The 19,682-nt window shown below is 41.0% G+C and overlaps 1 protein-coding gene across 1 annotated transcript; it reads left to right on the plus strand.

Moving 5' to 3' along the window:
- Positions 1 to 2,672: 2,672 nt before the first annotated feature.
- Positions 2,673 to 19,308, plus strand: LOC106584200 (leukocyte elastase inhibitor). Its single transcript, XM_014169210.2, has 8 exons — positions 2,673 to 2,897; positions 6,291 to 6,329; positions 8,022 to 8,204; positions 9,347 to 9,484; positions 9,792 to 9,909; positions 14,089 to 14,231; positions 14,538 to 14,705; positions 18,722 to 19,308. The coding sequence occupies exons 1-8, from the start codon at positions 2,847 to 2,849 to the stop codon at positions 19,127 to 19,129; spliced, it is 1,248 nt and encodes a 415-aa protein (XP_014024685.1). The 5' UTR covers positions 2,673 to 2,846; the 3' UTR covers positions 19,130 to 19,308.
- Positions 19,309 to 19,682: the final 374 nt, after the last annotated feature.

Here is a 19,682-nt window from a genome sequence, read left to right on the forward strand (position 1 = left end):
GTGTATTTAACCCTCTGTTTCCCCTCATGTCCTTGTCGGAGATTGTTTATTGTAAGTGTTTGGGTACATCTGTACTGGTGTGCGTCAGGTTATGTTAACCCATTGATTTTTATTATTATGTTTTCCGGTGGGTTTTTTGTAATAAACTGCGCCGTTGGAAACACAGTTATTTCTCTCCTGCGTCTGACTTCTCTGCCGCCAGTTAAACACCCCTTACAGGTACAGTTTAAGTCGGAAGTTTACATACACCTTAGCCAAATACATTTAAACTCAGTTTTTCACAATTCCTGTCATTTAATCCTAGTAAAAACTCCCTGTCTTAGGTCAGTTAGGATTACCACTTTATTTTAAGAATGTGAAATGTCAGAATAAAAGGAGAGAGAATGATTTATTTCAGCTTTAATTTCTTTCATCACATTCCCAGTGGGTCAGAAGTTTACATACACTCAATTAGTATTTGGAAGCATTGCCTTTAAATTGTTTAACTTGGGTCAAACGTTTCGGGTAGCCTTCCACAAGCTTCCCACAATAAGTTGGGTGAATTTTGGCCCATTCCTCCTGACAGAGCTGGTGTAATTGAGTCAGGTTTGTAGACCTCCTTGCTCGCACACGCTTTTTCAGTTCTGCCCACACATTTTCTATGGGATTGAGGTCAGGGCTTTGGAATGGCCACTCCAATACCTTAACTTTGTTGTCCTTAAGCCATTTTGCCACAACTTTGGAAGTATGCTTGGGGTCATTGTCTATTTAGAAGACCCATTTGCGACCAAGCTTTAACTTCCTGACTGATGTCTTGAGATGTTGCTTCAATATATCCACATCATTTTCCTCCCTCATGATGCCATCTATTCTGTGAAGTGCACCAGTCCCTCCTGCAGCAAACTGACTTTTTTATGGTGATTTTGGAGCAGTGGCTTCTTCCTTGCTAAGTGGCCTTTCAGGTTATGTCGATATAGGACTCGTTTTAATGTGGATATAGATACTTTGGTACCTGTTTCCTCCAGCATCTTCACAAGGTCTTTTGCTGTTGTTCTGGGATAGATTTGCACTTTTCGCACCAAAGTACGTTCATCTCTTGGAGACAGAACACGTCTCCTTCCTGAGCGGTATGACGGCTGCGTGGTCCCATGGTGTTTATACTTGTGTACTATTGTTTGTACAGATGAATGTGGTACCTTCAGGCATTTGTAAATTGCTCCCAAGGATGAACCCGACTTGTGGAGGTCTACCATTTTTTTGTCTGATTTCTTTAGATTTTCCCATGATGTCAAGCAAAGAGGCACTGAGTTTGAAGGTAGGCTTGAAATACATCCACAGGTACACCTCCAATTGACTCAAATTATGTCAATTAGCCTATCAGAAGCTTCTAAAGCATGACATCATTTTCTGTTTAAAGGCACAGTCAACTTAGTGTATGAAAACTTCTGACCCACTGGAATTGTGATACAGTGAATTATAAGTGAAATATTGTCTGTGTCACGTCCTGACCAGCAGAGGGCGTAATTGTATTAGTTTTGGTCAGGACGTGGCAGAGTTTTTGTTTTTCTATGTTTCGTTAATTGAGGTTGGACTCCCAATTGAAGGCAGGTGTGTTGAGTTGCCTTTGATTGGGAGTCCTATATAGTAGTGTGTGCTTTTCTTTGGGGTTGTGGGTAATTGTTTCTGTTCAGGGTGTTATGCTGTCGGTACTGTTTGGCTGTCGGTACTGTTTGGCTGTCGGTACTGTTTGGCTGTCGGTACTGTTTGGCTGTCGGTTGTTTCTTGTTTTTGTAAATTGTATAGTGTTCGCTCTTTATTAAATGATGATGAACACTAACTCCGCTGCACCTTGGTCCATTTCTGAAGACAGCCCTTACAGTCTGTAAACAATTGTTGGAAAAATGACTTGTCATGCACAAAGTAGATGTCCTAACCGACTTGCCAAAACTATAGCTTGTTAACAAGAAATTTATGGAGTGGTTGAAAAACGAGTTTTAATAACTCCAACCTAAGTGTATGTAAACTTCCGACTTCAACTGTGTCCAAGTCCTGGGAAATGTTCATGTTACTTACAACCTCATGCTAATCACATTAGCCTTCATTTGCTTAACCATCCTGTGGGAAGGGACACCAATTTTGTTCTTCGAATCATAGTCGCACCTCATGTAGCCTAGCCCATAGGCTAAAATGTTTTCATAAGGTTTGTATCACAACTAAAGTGGCCAAATAACTTTTTAAAATGTAGCATATTATTCTGCTTTACAATGGGTGTAGTGTTTAACTGGCATACATAAGCAGCGCGTGAGTTTCAAGTTTGGGAGAGATCATTTTCACCATAGAAATGCACCTTTATAATAAAAGCATTACATGCATATTTGCATTTGCTTTCACTTTTGATAATGGTGTTTTCCGCTGATGGAACATTCACGCTTATAGCCTACTACCATGTGCGTATTGATGCGCTTACAATGTGAATAAGTTGTCTAATAGTATATCAACATTTTAAGCTAAACATTCTGATCTGTTGCGTCAGCCACATTGCGTAAAATAAGTATTTTGATGCTAGTGGTTGTATTCATTTGGGTTCTATCGCATCCCACTATTGTCCCAGACTATGTTTGGAATATTTATTTCTCGCACAGAATAGAATAGGTCGACCTTTGTACTATGGGGGATAGTAGATTGACAAAGGCTATTGCTTTTGCTGTTCGTTAGGCCGACTCATCTTGTTGGCTGACGAAAAGTAAATGTGGACAGTTCTTCCAATATCTTTAATATGCACTTCGGAATTGGATAAGGCCACGTGCAGTTGCGTCCCGGATGTGTCTGTCACCACTTGTTGCATGTGAGAAAGACCCGATCATGTGATGGAGCACAGCACTCAGGGAGAAGGGCATGACCGCCACTGGCCGCAAAAGGTACAATTTTTGGGGTTTTAGGGTGCTTTACGACACGCAAAGGGAATGCCGCCGTGAAATTCTACGCATTATCAAGTGCTTGTCAAATTGTGAATGAGTGACTGATGTACATGTACAGCCTGCACAAAAAACAAAGCAGAGTTCATGACTTTCAAGCGACTTTTCTCAAATAATCATTAGTCACATCATGCAGCCTTACAATGTATTAAAAATCTAAACATATAGCCCAACATTTGTAGAACAACTAAAGTAACATTTAATAACTCTAAATTAAGCATATAGGAATACCTATTACTTTGTTTACCGCTCAACACAGAATAGCCGCATGGGCGCACACTCAAATATTTTAGATTTTTTTCAGCTTTGTTTAATTGTATTCTTCATACTATAAAATAATGCCTCGGAATTCTAAGCAAATCTTTTCTGCTAAATTAACTAGTGTAGCCCACAGCCATTTGGCATAGCCAGATCAGGACCTAACATAAGGACAACTCAAGAGTATGCTATTCTGTTGTTCTGAAATAGACTACATTTTCTGCATATCATGCTTCTTTAGACCTGTCTAAAATAAATAATGGATTTATTGTGAAGATGTAGGCTATATTACATGGATTTATTAGACTTTTTAATATGTAGATGTCCCAAATGTGTGGAAGCCAGGAGGTGCCAAATGTGTTTATGTTAATTAATGGTCAATTACCATGAGACCGACAGTTATTTGCTTGACTATCACCGGCTGACGAAATTTTGTGATCCCACAGCCCTATCTCTAAATGTCTTTGAGTGGCCCAGCCAGAGGCCGGACTTGAACCCGATCGAACATCTCTGGAGAGACCCATAATGGCCCATAATGACAAAGGATTTATTTTTATTTTTTTACATTTTTGCTATATAAAAAAAATTATGAAATATCACATTTACATAAGTATTCAGACCCTTTACTCAGTTCTTTGTTGAAGCACCTTTGGGAGCGATTCCAGCCTAGAGTCATCTTCGGTATGACGCTACAAGCTTGGCACACCTGTATTTGGGGAGTTTCTCCCATTTTTCTCTGTAGATCCTCTCAAACTGTCAGGTTGGATGAGGAGCATTGCTGCACAGCTATTTTCAGGTCTCTCCAGAGATGTTAGATCGGGTTCAAGTCCGGGCTCTGGCTGGGCCACTCAAGAACATTCAGGGACTTGCCCCGAAGCCACTCCTGCGCTGTCTTGACTGTGTGATTAGGGTCATTGTCCTGTTAGAAGGTGAACCTTCGCCCCAGTCTGAGGTCCTGAGCGCTCTGGATAAGGTTTTCATCAAGGCTCTCCCTGTACTATGCTCTGTTCATCTTTCCCTCGATTCTGACTAGTCTCCCAGTCCCTGGCTCTGAAAAACATCCCCACAGCATGATGCTGCCACCACCATGCTTCACCGTAGGGATGTTGTCAGGTATCATCAGACCAGAGAATCTTGTTTTTCATGGTCTGGGAGTCCTTTAGGTGCCTTTTGGCAAACTCCAAATGGGCTGTCATGTGCTTTTTACTGAGTGGCTTCCGTCTGGCCACTCTACCATAAAGGCCTGATTGGTGGAGTGCTGCTGAGATGGTTGTCCTTCTTGAAGGTTCTCCCATCTCCACAGACGAACTCTGGAGCTCTGTCAGAGTGACCATCGGGTTCTTGGTCACCTCCCTGACTAAGGCCCTTCTCCCCCGATTGCTCAGTTTGGCCGGGCGGCCAGCTCTAGGAAGAGTCTTGGTGGTTCCAAACTTGAGTGGGGCAGCCATCTTAGGCACCACATCGCAGTGCTTGAGGCATCACTACAGACCCGTGTTCGATCCCAGGCTATGTCATAGACGACCATGACTGGGAGACCCAAAGGGGCAGCGCACAATTGGCCCAGCGTCGTCCGAGTTAGTGGAGGGTTTGACCGGCCGGGATTTCCTTGTCCCATCATGACTCCTTGTGGCAGGCCGGGCGCCTGCAAGCTGACTTTGGTCGCCAGATAGACAGTGTTTCCTCTAACACAGTGCGGCTGGCTTCCGGGTTAAGCGAGCAGTGTGTTGAGAAGCAGTGCGGCTTGGCGGGGTCATGTTTCGGAGGACGTATGGCTCTCGACCTTCGCCTCTCCTGAGTCCGTAGAGGAGTTGCAGCGATGGGACAAGACTGTAACTGCAAATTGGATATCACAAAATTGGGGAGAAAAAGTGGTAAAAATTAAAAAATATAAAAAATAAAAACGAACATTTGATGGAGGCCACTGTGTTCTTGGGGACCTCCAATTCTACAATCATACAATCCGGTCTCAGAGCTCTACGGACAATTTCTTCGACCTCATGGTTTGGTTTTTGCTCTGACGTGCACTATGGGCTAACTAACTAACTATGGGCTGTTTACCTTTTTAACTAACTATTCATTGTATTTTCGCGCGTGAAGGTGCTGGAATTATTAGGGAATTAAGTCAAGGTCAGAAGCGTCAGGGTTTTCCAACCTTCTCCTCGCCCCCCCCCCAGACATTCCCCCCAAAAATGTAACGCTAAACTGACACACCTGATTCAATAAGTCAACTAATCATCAAGCCTTTGACTAACTGAATCAGGTGTGGCAGTTTCTGTCCCCCTGTCTGTATGTCCCCTTTCTGTCTGTTCCCTCGTTTTGGTACTGTCGGGGAGGACGGGTGACCTCAGCCAAAAGAGAGAGAGAGAGAGAGGGGCGGAAAGGGAGGGCGGGGCGAGGTATTGATAGTGAGAATCAGTCATGTTTGTTTTGCATTGGTCACCATGGATTACCCCATTTGGAGTGACTGATAAGGCCTTCATTGTAAATACGAATTTGTTCTTAACTGACTTGCCTAGTTAAATTTTAAAAAGTCACAAAATAAGAAAGAAAAGGGTGGAAACTGAAACGGGACTGAGACAGAAACTCACCTGCCTGCTGTTGAAGAAGACAGGAATGTATCAGAGAGAACAAAAGTCACCTGGCTTAATATTGATGGGTTATTTCAAGGTGTGACTGGTAATGGTGTCTGTCTGCTCTGACTCTGCTTTGAAGTTGTGTATGTGTTAATCATTAAAGTCATCCTGAATTGTGGGTTCCCTGCTTGGACATCCTCTATCTTAGCAGGGCAGGTATGGCAGAGGGACCAAAGTCCAGCAGGTAGTAGCCTAGTGAAAATTAACTCACTCTTACTGACAATATCAATAGGCGAACTGACTTACGCAAAGTGGACAGGCCTGTATGTTCAGTCCCCACCCAGTTTTATGGCTCGGTAGAGCAGTGCATAGCCTATATTAAAGGACACACCAAATTACTTGGGCATGCGGCAAATTTCCAGGGCTTATTTGCAGTCCTCTGTTGAGGAAGGCATTACCTATTTGCTTTCTTTAAGTCTGTTTTGTTTCTCTTTCACTGGAACAGTGCATATCGAAGCTTTTCACACGCAGAGAAGCAGAACCGGTAAGTGACAAATATTAGTCATCCTAATCCCAAGCAACACTACAGTAGCATGATTTGTAGGCCTACACTTGTAGCCTACATGCATTTTGCTTTCAGCTGTTGAATATACAGTGCCTTCGGAAAGTATTCAGATCCCTTGACCTTTTCCACATTTTGTTAAGTTACAGCCTGATTATAAAATTGATTACGTTTAAAAAATAAATTAATAATCCTCAGCAATCTACACACAATACCCCATAATGATAAAGCGAAAACAGGTTGTTAGACATTCTTTGCAAATTTATAAAAAATGAAACACAGAAATACCGATGCATAAGTATTCAGACCCTTTGCTATGAGACTCGAAATTGAGCTCAGGTGCATTCTGTTTCCATTGATCACTCTTGTGAGGCTGTGTGCTGCCAGGACAACAACCTCTCCCTCAACGTGATCAAGACAAAGGAGATGATTGTGAAAAACAGGAAAAAGAGGACCGAGCACACCCCCATTCTCCCACGACGGGGCTGCAGTGGAGCAGGTTAAGAGCTTCAAGTTCCTTGGTGTCCACATAACCAACAAACTAACATGGTCCAAGCACACAAAACCTATTCCCCCTCAGGAGATGGGTCCTCAGATCCTCAAAAGGTTCTACAGCTGCACCATCGATAGCATCCTGACTGGTTGCATCACTGCCTGGTATGGCAACTGCTCGGCCTCCGACCGCAAGGCACTACAGAGGGTATTGCGAACGGCCCAGTACATCACTGGGGCCAAGCGTCCTGCCATCCAGGACCTCTATACCAGGCAGTGTCAGAGGAAGGCCCTAAAAATTGTCAAAGACTCCAGCCATCCTCGTCATAGACTGTTCTCTCTGCTACCACACGGCAAGCGGTACCGGAGCGCCAAGTCTAGGTTCAAGAGGCTTCTAAACAGCTTCAACCCCGAAGCCATAAGACTCCTGAACATCTAGTCAAATGACTAGACTATTTGCATTGCCCCCCCCTCCCCTCTCCACACCACTGCCACTCTCTATTGTCATCTATGCATAGTCACTTTAATAACTCTACCTACATGTACATACTATCTCAACTAACCAGTGCCCCCACACATTGACTCCGGCACCCCCCTGTATATATTGTTATTTTTTACTGCTGCTCTTTAATTACTTGTTACTTTTATCTCTTATTGTTATCCATATTATTACTTTTTGAATCTGCACTGTTGGTTAGGGGCTCGTAAGTAAGCATTTCACAGTAAGGTCTACACCTGTTGTATCCTGTGCATGTGACTAATACCATTTGATTTGATTTGAGATGCTTCTACAACTTGATTGGAGTTCACCAGTGGTATATTCAATTGACTGGACATGATTTAGAAAGGCACACACCTGTAGCAATTGGTATGTGAGGGTGCAAGCACACTGGGTTAAAATGAACAATAACATTCTGCCTTAGAAGCTATTTATTTCTCTATTGTCAATGTCATTGAGTAGCCTATACAGTGCAGGCCCAAACTAGAGTGAATTGGATTGGAATTCATGCAGGATCAATGATAACTTTATTTCCAAAATGAAATAGATGGGGAGATGTGTGGAGTAGATTTTGGTCACTTAAGATGCTGCAAAACTTCATATTGTCACACCAAAATCAGTGTAGATCTGATGATCTGATTAGTCTGCATATGTCAAACAATACTGTAATCTCCTTTCTTCAGACAGATCAGTCATCAGCCATGGCTTCTCTCAGCAGCTCTAACACAGCCTTTGCCTTGGAGCTGTACCGCACTCTGGGTCAGACCAACACAGGGAATGTCTTCATCTCCCCCTTCAGTATCAGCTCAGCTCTGGCTATGGTCTACCTGGGAGCTAAAGGAGACACAGCTGCTCAGATGGCAAAGGTAACGTACACATACTCAGATACACAGACATGGACACACGCACGCATACACACAGATATGCACAGAGAGAGATAGACACACATACACACCCTTAAAGTAGGCTACATGTAACATAGATGGAAGACATGACTAACTCTGACTATTGCTACTCAACTTGTACTTTGGAACGTACCACAGCAGTATCTACGTCAGGGAAGACACTGTCCAGCTAGTTACCATGGAGAGGGCTATAAACCCTCAGGTTACTTTTTCCCAAATGGCACCCTATTCCCTATATAGTGCACTACTTTTGACCAGGGCCCATAGGGCTATAGGCAGGGAATAATAGGGTGCCATTTGGGACGCACACCCAGAGTCAGTCAGTGTCCAATCAAAGCTGTTCATTTACAGTAGCGTATTACACCATAACAATCTCTTTCTGTGTGAGATGTACACTGCACTTTATCTACACACAGTCCAAGCTTGATTTAGTCACCTTTATTAATTTCATCATCATCGCCCAAAGGGTTGCAAAGGGAGGGTATATTACCGATAACTTTCTAAGTTTACCAGTAAACTACCAGAATTTAGGAAACTTGGGTATGATTTAGACATTTTATAACGTAAAATATATAAAATAAGAGGATTTTAAAATGTTTAAAAAAATTTTTTACAAAGCTGTAAAATATTATTCTAAATATAACCCAGTTTAATAGCATTCATTCATATTTAATATGAGGAGTTCAGCAAGAAATATTTTATTATTTTTATACTCTTTTTTATTTTGCTATGTCAATATGTCTTTGTTGTAAATATTTTGGCACTTAACTGGTGGCAGTTGTGAAAAAAGTTGGAAGAGTTGAAAATGATTCCATTGTTAATTAGAATTAGTTTTTTTCATTAATTACGCTATTTTCTCATAGTTTATCCGTTAGAAACTCATGGACAATATGGACACAGATATAAAAATGAATATTTTGTACGAATATTTTTTTTTAAAGTTATTCAAGTATACAGTATTTACCAAAGTTACCATCAATTGCAATAGATTAACTGTAAATGACCAAAAATAACTGGTAACGTTGGTAAATTACCAGTTGTTTTGCAACCCTAACCACCATCATCATCACTTTAACCATCTTTCCTCTCTGAATTCTCCCCAGGTTCTGTCATTCAACTTGACTAAAGACGTCCACACAGATTTCCAGACACTCAATGGAGATATCAACTCTCCCTCTGCATCTTACATCATGAAACTGGCCAACCGTCTGTATGGAGAGAAGACCTGCAACTTCCTGACTGTGAGTTTCACTATAAACTATACTTTTCATGCAAGTAACAGCCACACTACCACTTTACAGTCTACTAATCTATACAGTCTTATCACATTTACGGATATGCTGAGGTAATAATTACATACCCGATGTTCTCTAGTAATACTAGTCCTGTGCAAATAGGGCTTTATTGAAACAGACAACAGACTGGCTGTGTTATTACTGACCCCAGAAGTTCTACTGTGTTTCCCTATATGCTTATTGAACTGTTCTCTCTCCTGTATGGGTTTTACTGTCCTCTATATGCTAATTGAACTGTTTCACTCTGCTGTAGGAGTTTTTAGAATCCACCCACAAGTTCTACCATGCAGACATGATGGCAGTAGATTTCCTCGGCGCAGCAGAGGAGACCAGAGGACAGATCAACGGCTGGGTGGAGCAGCAGACAGCGAGTATGATCATTCAACATATCAATCAATCATTCAGTTAATCAATCACATACAGTAACAAGTTTGGACACACCTACTCATTCCGGAGGTTATCTTTTTTAATCTGTTTTCTACATTGTAGAATAATAGTGAAGACGTCAAAACCATGAAATAACACATATGGAATCGTGTAGTAAGCAAAAAAGTGTTAAACAAATATTTTAGATTTCAGATTCTTCAAAGTAGCCACCGTTTGCCTTGATGGCAGCTTTGCACACTCTTGGCATTCTCTCAACCAGCTTCATGAGGTAGTCACCTGGAATGCATTTCAATTAACAGGAGTGTCTGGTTAAAAGTTCATTTGGAATTTATTTCCTTCTTAATGCGTTTGAGCCAATAAGTTGTGTTGTGACAAGGTAGGGGTGGTATACAGAAGATAGCCTTATTTGGTAAAAGACCAAGTCCATACAGTGCCTTGCAAAAGTATTTATCCTCCTTGGCGTTTTTCCTATTTTGTTGCATTACAACCTGTAATTGAAATGGATTTTTATTTGGATTTCATGTAATGGACATACACAAAATAGTCCAAATTGGTGAAGTGAAATGAAAATTTAAAAAAAAAACGTAAAAGTGGTGCGTGCATATGTATTCATCTCCTTTGCTATGAAGCCCCTAAATAAGATCTGGTTCAACCAATTACCTTCAGAAGTCACATAATTAGTTAAATAAAGTCCACCTGTCTGCAATCTAAGTGTCACATGATCTGTCACATGATCTCAGTATATATACACCGGGTTCTGAAAGACTCCAGAGTCTGCAACACCACTAAGCAAGGGGCACCACCAAGCAAGCGGCACCATGAAGACCAAGGAGCTCTCCAAACAGGTCAGGGACAAAGTTGTGGAGAAGTACAGATCAGGGTTGGGTTATAAAAAAATATCAGAAACTTTTAACATCCCACAGAGCACCATTAAATCCATTATTAAAATATTTAAAGAATATAGCACTACAACAAACCTGCCAAGAGAGGGCCGCCCACCAAAACTCACCGACCATGCAAGGAGGGCATTAATCACAGAGGCAACAAAGAGACCAAAGATAACCCTGAAGGAGCTGCAAAGCTCCACTGCGGAGATTGGAGTATCTGTCCATAGGACTCCCCAAACATATGGAAGAAGGTACTATGGTCAGATGAGAAATCAATGTTGCTCTTTGGCCATCAAAAAAACGCTATGTCTGGCACAAACCCAACACCTCTCATTACCCCGAGAACACCATCCCCACAGTGAAGCATGGTGGTGGCAGCATCATGCTGTGGGGATGTTTTTCATCGGCAGGGACTGGGAAACTGGTCAGAATTGAAGGAATGAAGGATGGCGCTAAATACAGGGAAATTCTTGAGGGAAACCTGTTTCAGTCTTCCAGAGATTTGAGACTGGGACGGAGGTTCACCTTCCAGCAGGAAAATGACCCTAGGTATACTGCTAAAGAAACACTTGAGTGGTTTAAGGGGAAACATTTAAATGTATTGGAATGGCCTAGTCAAAGCCCAGACCTCAATCCAATTGAGAGTCTGTGGTATGACTTAAAGATTGCTGTACACCAGCGGAACACATCCAACTTGAAGGAGCTGGAGCAGTTTTGCCTTGAAGAATGGGCAAAAATCCCACTGGCTAGATGTGCCAAGCTTATAGACACATACCCCAAGAGACTTGCAGCTGTAATTGCTGCAAAAGATGCTGTACAAAGTATTGACTTTGGAGGGGTGAATAGCTATGCACACTCAAAATTTCAGTTTTTTTTCTTATTTCTTGTTTGTTTCACAATAAAACATATTTTGCATCTTTAAAGTGGTAGGCATGTTGTTTAAATCAAATGATACAAACCCCCCAGAAATCAATTTTAATTCCAGGTTGTAAGGCAACAATATAGGAAAAATGCCAAGGGGGTGAATACTTTCGCAAGCCACTGTATTATGGCAAGAACAGCTCAAATAAGCAAAGAGAAACGACAGTCCATCATTACTTTAAGACGTGAAGGTCAGTCAATCCGGAAAATGTCAAGAACTTTGAAAGTTTCTTCAAGTGCAGTCGTAAAAACCATCAAGCGCTATGATGAAACTAGCTCTCATGAGGACCGCCACAGGAAAGGAAGACCCAGAGTTACCTCTGCTGCAGAGAATAAGTTCATTAGAGTTAACTGCACCTCAAATGCTTCACAGAGTTCAAGTAACAGACATCTCAACATCAACTGTTCAGAGGAGACTGCGTGAATCAGGCCTTCATGGTCAAATTGCTGCAACAAAACCACTACTAAAGGACAGCAATAAGAAGAAGAGACTTGCTTCAAAGTCTCGGGCCTAATAACACCAGTGCCTGTAATCTGGTTCAGGTTATTAATCAACCTACCAAGATGTTTACAAACACTACAGGAACAAGATCATCCCCATGTATCTTATCACATTTTTACTAATACTGTAGAATTTTGTTCTAAAGCTGTGTCCGTACCCATTGGATGCAGTGATCACGATATAGTGGCTACATTCCGGAAAGCCAAAGTTTCAACAGCTGAGCCTAAAATAGTGTATAAGAGATCATGCATTTTGCAGCGATATGCCATCCCATCTGGTTTGCGCTTAGTGGGACTATCATTTGTTTTTCAAAAGGACAATGACTCAAAACACACCTCCAGGCTGTGTAAGGGCTATTTGACCAAGGAGAGTGATGGAGTGCTGCATCAGATGGCCTGGCCTCCACAATCACATGACCTCAACCCAATTGAGATGTTTTGGGATGAGTTGGACCGCAGAGTGAAGGAAAATCAGCCAACAAGTGCTCAGCATGTGTGGGAACTCCTTCAAGACTGTTGGAAAAGAATGCCAAGAGTGTGCAAAGCTGTCATCAAAGCAAAGGGTGGCTACTTTGACAAATATAAAATATAAAATATTTAGATTTGTTTAACACTTTTTTGGTTAATACATGATTCTTTATGTGCTATTTCATAGTGTTGATGTCTTCACTATTACTCTACAATGTAGAAAATTTTAAAAATAAAGAAAAACCCTTGAATGAGTAGGTGTGTCACGATTGTTTGTAGAGAAGGACCAAGGCGAAGCATGAGTATTGTTCCATATCTTTATTATTATGTGAAACTTCACAAGACATACAAACTATAAACAAAATAACAAACCGTGACAACAGCGGTGCAACATGCACTAACTCAAAATAAGATCCCACAAACAACAGGTGGGAAAAAACTGCCTAAATATGATCCCCAATCAGAGACAACGATAGACAGCTGCCTCTGATTGGGAACCATATCAGGCCAACATAGAAATATAACATCTAGATTACCCACCCTAGTCACACCCTGACCTAACCAAAAATAGAGAATAAAAAGATCTCAAAGGTCAGGGTGTGACAAGGTGTGTCCAAACTTTGGACTGATACTGTATATTGTCCAAGTTGGGAAATTTGTAGTGCAATACAGGGAGGAAAGAACACAACATAAATACAACAGCATACACTAAACACACACGTTAGATTAGATTAAAGAACAGCAACCATTATTATTTGGCCCTGCTGGTCAAATAACACATGATAACATACATACACGTTATAGATATGTGGTAGTAGAGTAGGGGCCTGAGGGCACACACTTAATATGTTGTCAAATCTGTTATGAATGTAATGTTTTTAAAATGTATAACTGCCTTAATTTTGCTGGACCCCAGGAAGAGTGGGGATCCATAATAAATACAAATACAAATATATGAACATTTGAACATCTTGAAGAACAATCTAGCCTTAATGGCCATGGACAGCCAGAAGAGAACTGGCCACCCCCTCAAAGCATGGTTCCTCTCTGGGTTTCTTTCTAGGTTCCGCCTTTCTAGGCTGTTTTTCCTAGCCACCGTGCTTCTACATCTGCAGTGCTTGCTGTTTAGGGTGTTAGGCTGGGTTTCTGAATAAGCACTTTGTGACATCTGCTGATGTAAAATGTGCTTTATAAATACATTTGATTGATTGAACCATCAGATCTGTAACTAGGATCAGCTAACATGGAACTCAACATAAGATTAATAAATGTGTCTTTGCTTAAATTACATAATTATAACCATATGGTACTTCTTGTTTTAGAGTTGCTTTTGGTTTAGATTGTTTCATTTTGTGTGTGTACGTGCATGTGTGTTTGTGTTTACAGATAAAATCAAAGATCTGCTGAAGCCGGGGACAGTCAGTGTTATGACAAGGTTGGCTCTAGTCAACGCCATCTACTTCAAAGGAAACTGGCTGAATCGATTTGACCAAAAAGACACCAAAGAGATGCCCTTCAAACTAAACCAGGTCAATATTGTCAATAATATTTAGATAGATATCTATGCTCAGTAATTAAATAATGGAATTATAATATAATTATATACTACACTGCTAGAAGATATGATGAAAATGTATATTAAACCAAAAAGGATTCAAAAGCTCACTTTAAATGGGCCTTATTTTTAACAATGGTACAGGCAAAGATTTGACACATTTGTGTGTCATCCAAGAGACAAAACAAACCTTCAAGTTACACTGTATAGGCCTATTGTGAATTATATGGTGGTCAGATGAACTCATTCTCCTTGTCTGTTATATTCTGGGATTTTTTAGAATGAAAGCAAGCCAGTTCAAATGATGCACCAGATGAAAAAGTTCCCCTTTAACTACGTCCCAGACTATAACCTCCAGATCGTGGAGCTTCCGTATGTGGACGAGGAGCTCAGTATGTTTGTCCTGCTACCTGAGGAGGCCACTGATGGATCTGATCCTCTAGTGAAGGTATACACAACCTCCTGTAACCTTGTCACACTACTGAAGCAATCCTTACTAATGAGCCATGTTACAATTCCCACAAAGTGGGTTAACCCTATTGGCTCGTTGCGTAGGGAGTTTTGCCTTTCATGCCAGCAACCCGGGTTCGCTTCGCTGTCCCTTTGTTTGATACACTACAAAACCTCCTATAGTTAAAGTGATACTTCACCCAAATTACAAAATTACATTGGTTTCCTTACCCTGAAAACAGACTATGGACAAGGTACAGTGGTTCTTCTTTTGAAAGTTGTGTCATACTGCAGCACAGCTTGTGGGCTGCTGCAGAATTCTATGGCACGTTATTTAAGTGTTAGCCGTTGTTGCCATTAATTCTAGTTTGACCACCAGAGGGCATCTTTGAGAAGTTATGTTATTGAAATGACATGGAGCTGTAGACTTAAGAGTCCTTAAGAGCTGTTATAGCGTAACTTACTTATTGGCATACAGGCCTACTTCAATATACAGTATATGAATCATTCATTAATTCATTTGTGCGTGTCATCACACAGTATACAAGTCTTACATGTCTTTAAATACATTCAAGCATTTTAGTTATAAAATGAAATAACAAAGGGAGCCATGAATATTTAAACAATGAATAAACCTCAACATGTCGGCTAAAGCGATTGAATTCAGGAATGCATTTGCCAGTTTTTAATATTAAGAAAATATGGCGCTGTACAACGTGACCGGTCGGGAGTAGGCCTAGGCTACTAAGTGACTGCGAGTGAAGAGCAAAATAATCCTAACATTTCCCACCCTAATTGTAGGCTAACCAATACCCAAATGGAGATCAAATAAAAAAATAATATTTCATTGATTTATCAAGCCCAGTCCCCATGCTTGTCTTAGAGCAGCACAAAACAGTGCTGAAATAGTTGACCACACACGGGTAGGCTATTGCTTCAAATCCTATTATAACAATTGGATGACTTTGGGAGTTTTAGTAAGCAACAATTTGTTGCCTTCTTTAGCCTACTTTATTCCAATATTTCTGTTATTCAGTGATATTTATTCCCATAGTAATTTGTTTTGGATCCATCCAGATGTGGTTCGAAAACAGTGCATTTGGTGGGCTATGCAAAAGTATGGGAGAGGTGACATGCCTCGCAAACATACATTAATGCATTTAAAGTCCCTAAACTCGGCAAGTGTCTATTGTCCGTCTGATAGCCTATCAAGGGTGGAAGGCTTCTTTTGCATTCAAGAACTCCAGCACAAAGAGAAAGGACCCTTAAATAATTCAACAATGAATAAACCACAACATGTCATCTAAAGCGATTGAATTCACTAATGCATTTGACTGTTTTAATATTGGCCATCAACCAAAACACAGCATCTACGGTGGTAGAAATATGTTATTGAATTCATTTTTAGGCTAGTGTGCAGTGTCTTTAAATACATTGGTCCCCCTACCCTCCTTTCCTATTGTCCTGCTAATGGACCATCCTCAGTGGATGGCTTCTTTTGTATTCCAATGTATTAAATACATTTTTTAATTAGGGTCATTTACCATTCTCATTCTCGGAGTGTAAACGTTGTTAACAACCTGCAATGTTTGAAAACATGTTTTCAAAATGCCTCCAACTGTAAACCAACTGTATTCTAAAAATAAAAACAGGATCTGCAGTGGTACAAATATATTATTGAATTGGATTTTAAAAAACTGTTTTAAAATGAATTTGTTTACTAGGCTACTGTGCAGTCTGACGAAACCAACAGGGCAATGAGAATAGACAACAGAAGCAGGAACAGCATAGGGCTGAGTGACTTACTCATTCCTGGCTTTTGTTCAAAATAAGTTATATTATTAAAACAGCGTCTGGTGCTCTCTAATGTGTGGATAGGCCACTGGGAGTAAACGGATACTGTACTGCACTCTGGTCAAAGAGTGATGACAGACACAGAAGACCAGTCTAGGAGTTTAATGATGAACCAGAGTATACATGTGGTCTGTGTACAGAGGGAAACAGGATGAAAGAAATAGAAAATTACTACAATGTAAATCCAATAAACAATATTACATTAAACACTAATATCAACAATCTATATACACAATTGACAATAAGAGAAAAATAGCACACCATAGTTCCTCTCAAGATAATTAACATTACAGTTACACCAACCGGTAGGCTAATCACACAATTGTACAAAATGGTAAGAGAACTGGTAAAGAAAGTTACATACACATTTATTGTATTTACATATAACAATAGCAACAGGAATATTATAAAAGTGAAATAAGTATTTGTTCTGACTTACATTTGGTCAAAAACGCACAAATATCCCTGCAAATGAAAATAGTCTGATCTCCACAAAAGCCAACCTAACTAAGAAATACATTCAGTCTGTTGCCATGGTGAATAATCCAATAATAATTAGTAGGACACATAAAAGGAAACTTCAAAGAGTTTACCGGAATCTCGAAATAAATATACTGGCAGATCAATAAAATGTCCTTGTAAATCTTATTACATTTAGAGGATTCTAAATTAATATCTAAGGGGCTTTTATACAATTTTAATGCAGGGTTAATAATAAATGTATATATTTGTAGGGGTTGATGCATTTTTTTGTTGGGGCAAATCTGGTTTTAGAGTACTTAAGCATCGAATACATTGTAAGTTTGCCCATTTTGGCCTTTAGGCTACACATTACAACAGGACTCAACTCTGACTGACCGCACTATCTATTGGTAGTCTAAACTGTGGCACAAATTTGGGGATTTTTCACACCTAGCCGAGCTATTAGAGTATCCTTTTGTGAAAAACAAGTGTTTGAAAACATGTTTTCAAAATTCCTCCAGCTGTTCATAACAACTGTAAATAAAAACAGCATCTACAGTGGTACAAATATATTATTGAATTCAATTTTTTTTTTTATGTTTTGAAATATATGTTTATTAAGCTACTGTGCAGTCTGACAAGTAAACATAGCCAACAGTACATAGTAAACATGGTAAAGTGCCTAATTCCTTACATAAGGGAGAGCAGGCCATGTCCAGACTTTCTCTGTGACCTTAAGTACTCATTAACTCTCTTTAATGCTTTTTCGGATTCCATCAGTTATGGACAGAAACTTCTGAGACACACCCGGAGGTTCACTGGTAAGCCACATTTGTCTCGGGATCCATCCCAGTTGGTATTCTGTGTCCACTCATGGTATCTCTCTTTGGTTACACATCCTTGGAATAGCAGAACAGCATAACGGTCCGGATGGCCCTTGCTTGTGCCTGGTGAGCAGTTCGTCAAGTTTTCTTGTCAGAAGAGGAATGGAAATGTCAGGGTGAACCGACGAACTGACAAACCCACCACGTATGTTGACTCTGCCTGTCGGAGGTTGGGTTCCAGAGCTCACAGGTGTGCCTGGCATGGATTGTGACTCCATCTCGTGCCTCGCCCTCTTCAACGCGTCATTCTCCACCTGACTCTCCGCCAATACCGCCTGGCTCTGGACCAATGTATCAGCTGTCGCCCGTATTTCTGCCCACAGAGAATGTTTCTCTTTCTGCTGGTCTGCCTTCAATGACTTAATCATTCTCTGACACAGACTGAAAATATTTCCATTAATTTACGAAAAGATAGTCAATTTGTGCAACAGTTTAGACTACCAATAGATCAGCGTCCTAACTCCCCCTTGTGATAGTGTGGCGCAATGACAGAATCTACCACTAATGGTCACGGCCTAAGCTCTAAACTTTTAAAGAAGAACCACTGTGACAGCAATCCATGCGTTGGTTTTGTTTCCCTGGCATGGCAAAATCCAATGCAAGTCATGGTACCTATATTAGCATTTTCCACGCATCATTTGCCACTAGGTGGTGGACTTGGCTCAGGCCCGGGTAGGCTGCTGAATATCACACTACTACAGTATCATCTGGCGTGTCAATGCTGCTACGCCTCTCTACACTGATTGGGTTTTAACTGTGTGTGTTTCACCTTCTTTATATACTGACTGGGTTTTAACTGTATGTACCATTTTAGCTGGAGAGAGAGCTGACCATGGAGAAACTGGACGAGTGGACCAGCAGGGACAACATGGACACGGGCACAGAGGTCATAGTTCACCTGCCCAAGTTTAAACTGGAGGAGGACTACGAGCTGAACGAGCCCCTGACCCAGCTGGGCATGAAGGACGTGTTTGAGGGGGGCAGGGCCGACCTGTCTGGGATGAACGGGGAGCTGGGGCTCTTCCTATCTACGGTGGCCCATAAGGCCTTTGTGGAGGTGAACGAGGAGGGGACGGAGGCTGCCGCCGCCACTGCTGGGATAATATCGTTCTGTATGATCCGAGAGGAACACTTCACAGCTGACCATCCCTTCCTCTTCTTCATCAGGCATAACAAGAGCAAAAGCATCCTCTTCCTCGGTAGATTCTCCTCTCCTCAGTAGAAGACTGGTTAAAAAAGCATAGAGAGGATTTCATTATATTTATAACATTTATTTGACAGGGACAAATGAACATCATTCAACATTTCTGTAAATGTGCCAGATTTAGCAAGCTAGCTAGTAGCTAGTTTCATCAGCCCTTGATTGAATCCGCAATAAAAATAAAATAAAATAAAGGAAAATGTCTACATTTGTCTGTTTGAAAAGTATCATTGTGTGCGATCTTGGTTCCCTTATACACTTATTTTGACAACAGAGCAATCTGGGATTCAAATAACAAGGGGGGAGGAGTAAACAGCTGAGAGTTGGGGCTGGAGAAATGTAGTAAAGTAGCCTTGCACAAGCCGATAGACTGCTCATAGGAGCAGGAGCTTATCTTCTGTTTCTGTAGCGTGAGTCAACTTGTATACCCCCTGGACGCTAGTCTATTGCAGGGACTTACCCCAATCTGTCTACTTTATGCTGAGTGCTAAGCAGATATGCACTGGGTACTATTTTTACAGTCATTGGTATGACTCGGCCGGGGATCGAGCCACTCAAAACACAAGGTCACTGA

Source organism: Salmo salar, chromosome ssa23 (assembly GCF_905237065.1).
Source record: "Salmo salar chromosome ssa23, Ssal_v3.1, whole genome shotgun sequence".
Taxonomy (NCBI): Eukaryota; Metazoa; Chordata; class Actinopteri; order Salmoniformes; family Salmonidae; genus Salmo; species Salmo salar.

Excerpts from the sequence above, each read along its gene's own strand:
- LOC106584200 (XM_014169210.2), top strand. The coding sequence starts at position 2,847 with ATGGAGCACAGCACTCAGGGAGAAGGGCATGACCGCCACTGGCCGCAA. Across the intron at positions 9,910-14,088 it reads GGTGGAGCAGCAGACAGCGA|ATAAAATCAAAGATCTGCTG; the intron begins GTATGATCATTC and ends TTGTGTTTACAG. Across the intron at positions 14,706-18,721 it reads GATCTGATCCTCTAGTGAAG|CTGGAGAGAGAGCTGACCAT; the intron begins GTATACACAACC and ends GTACCATTTTAG.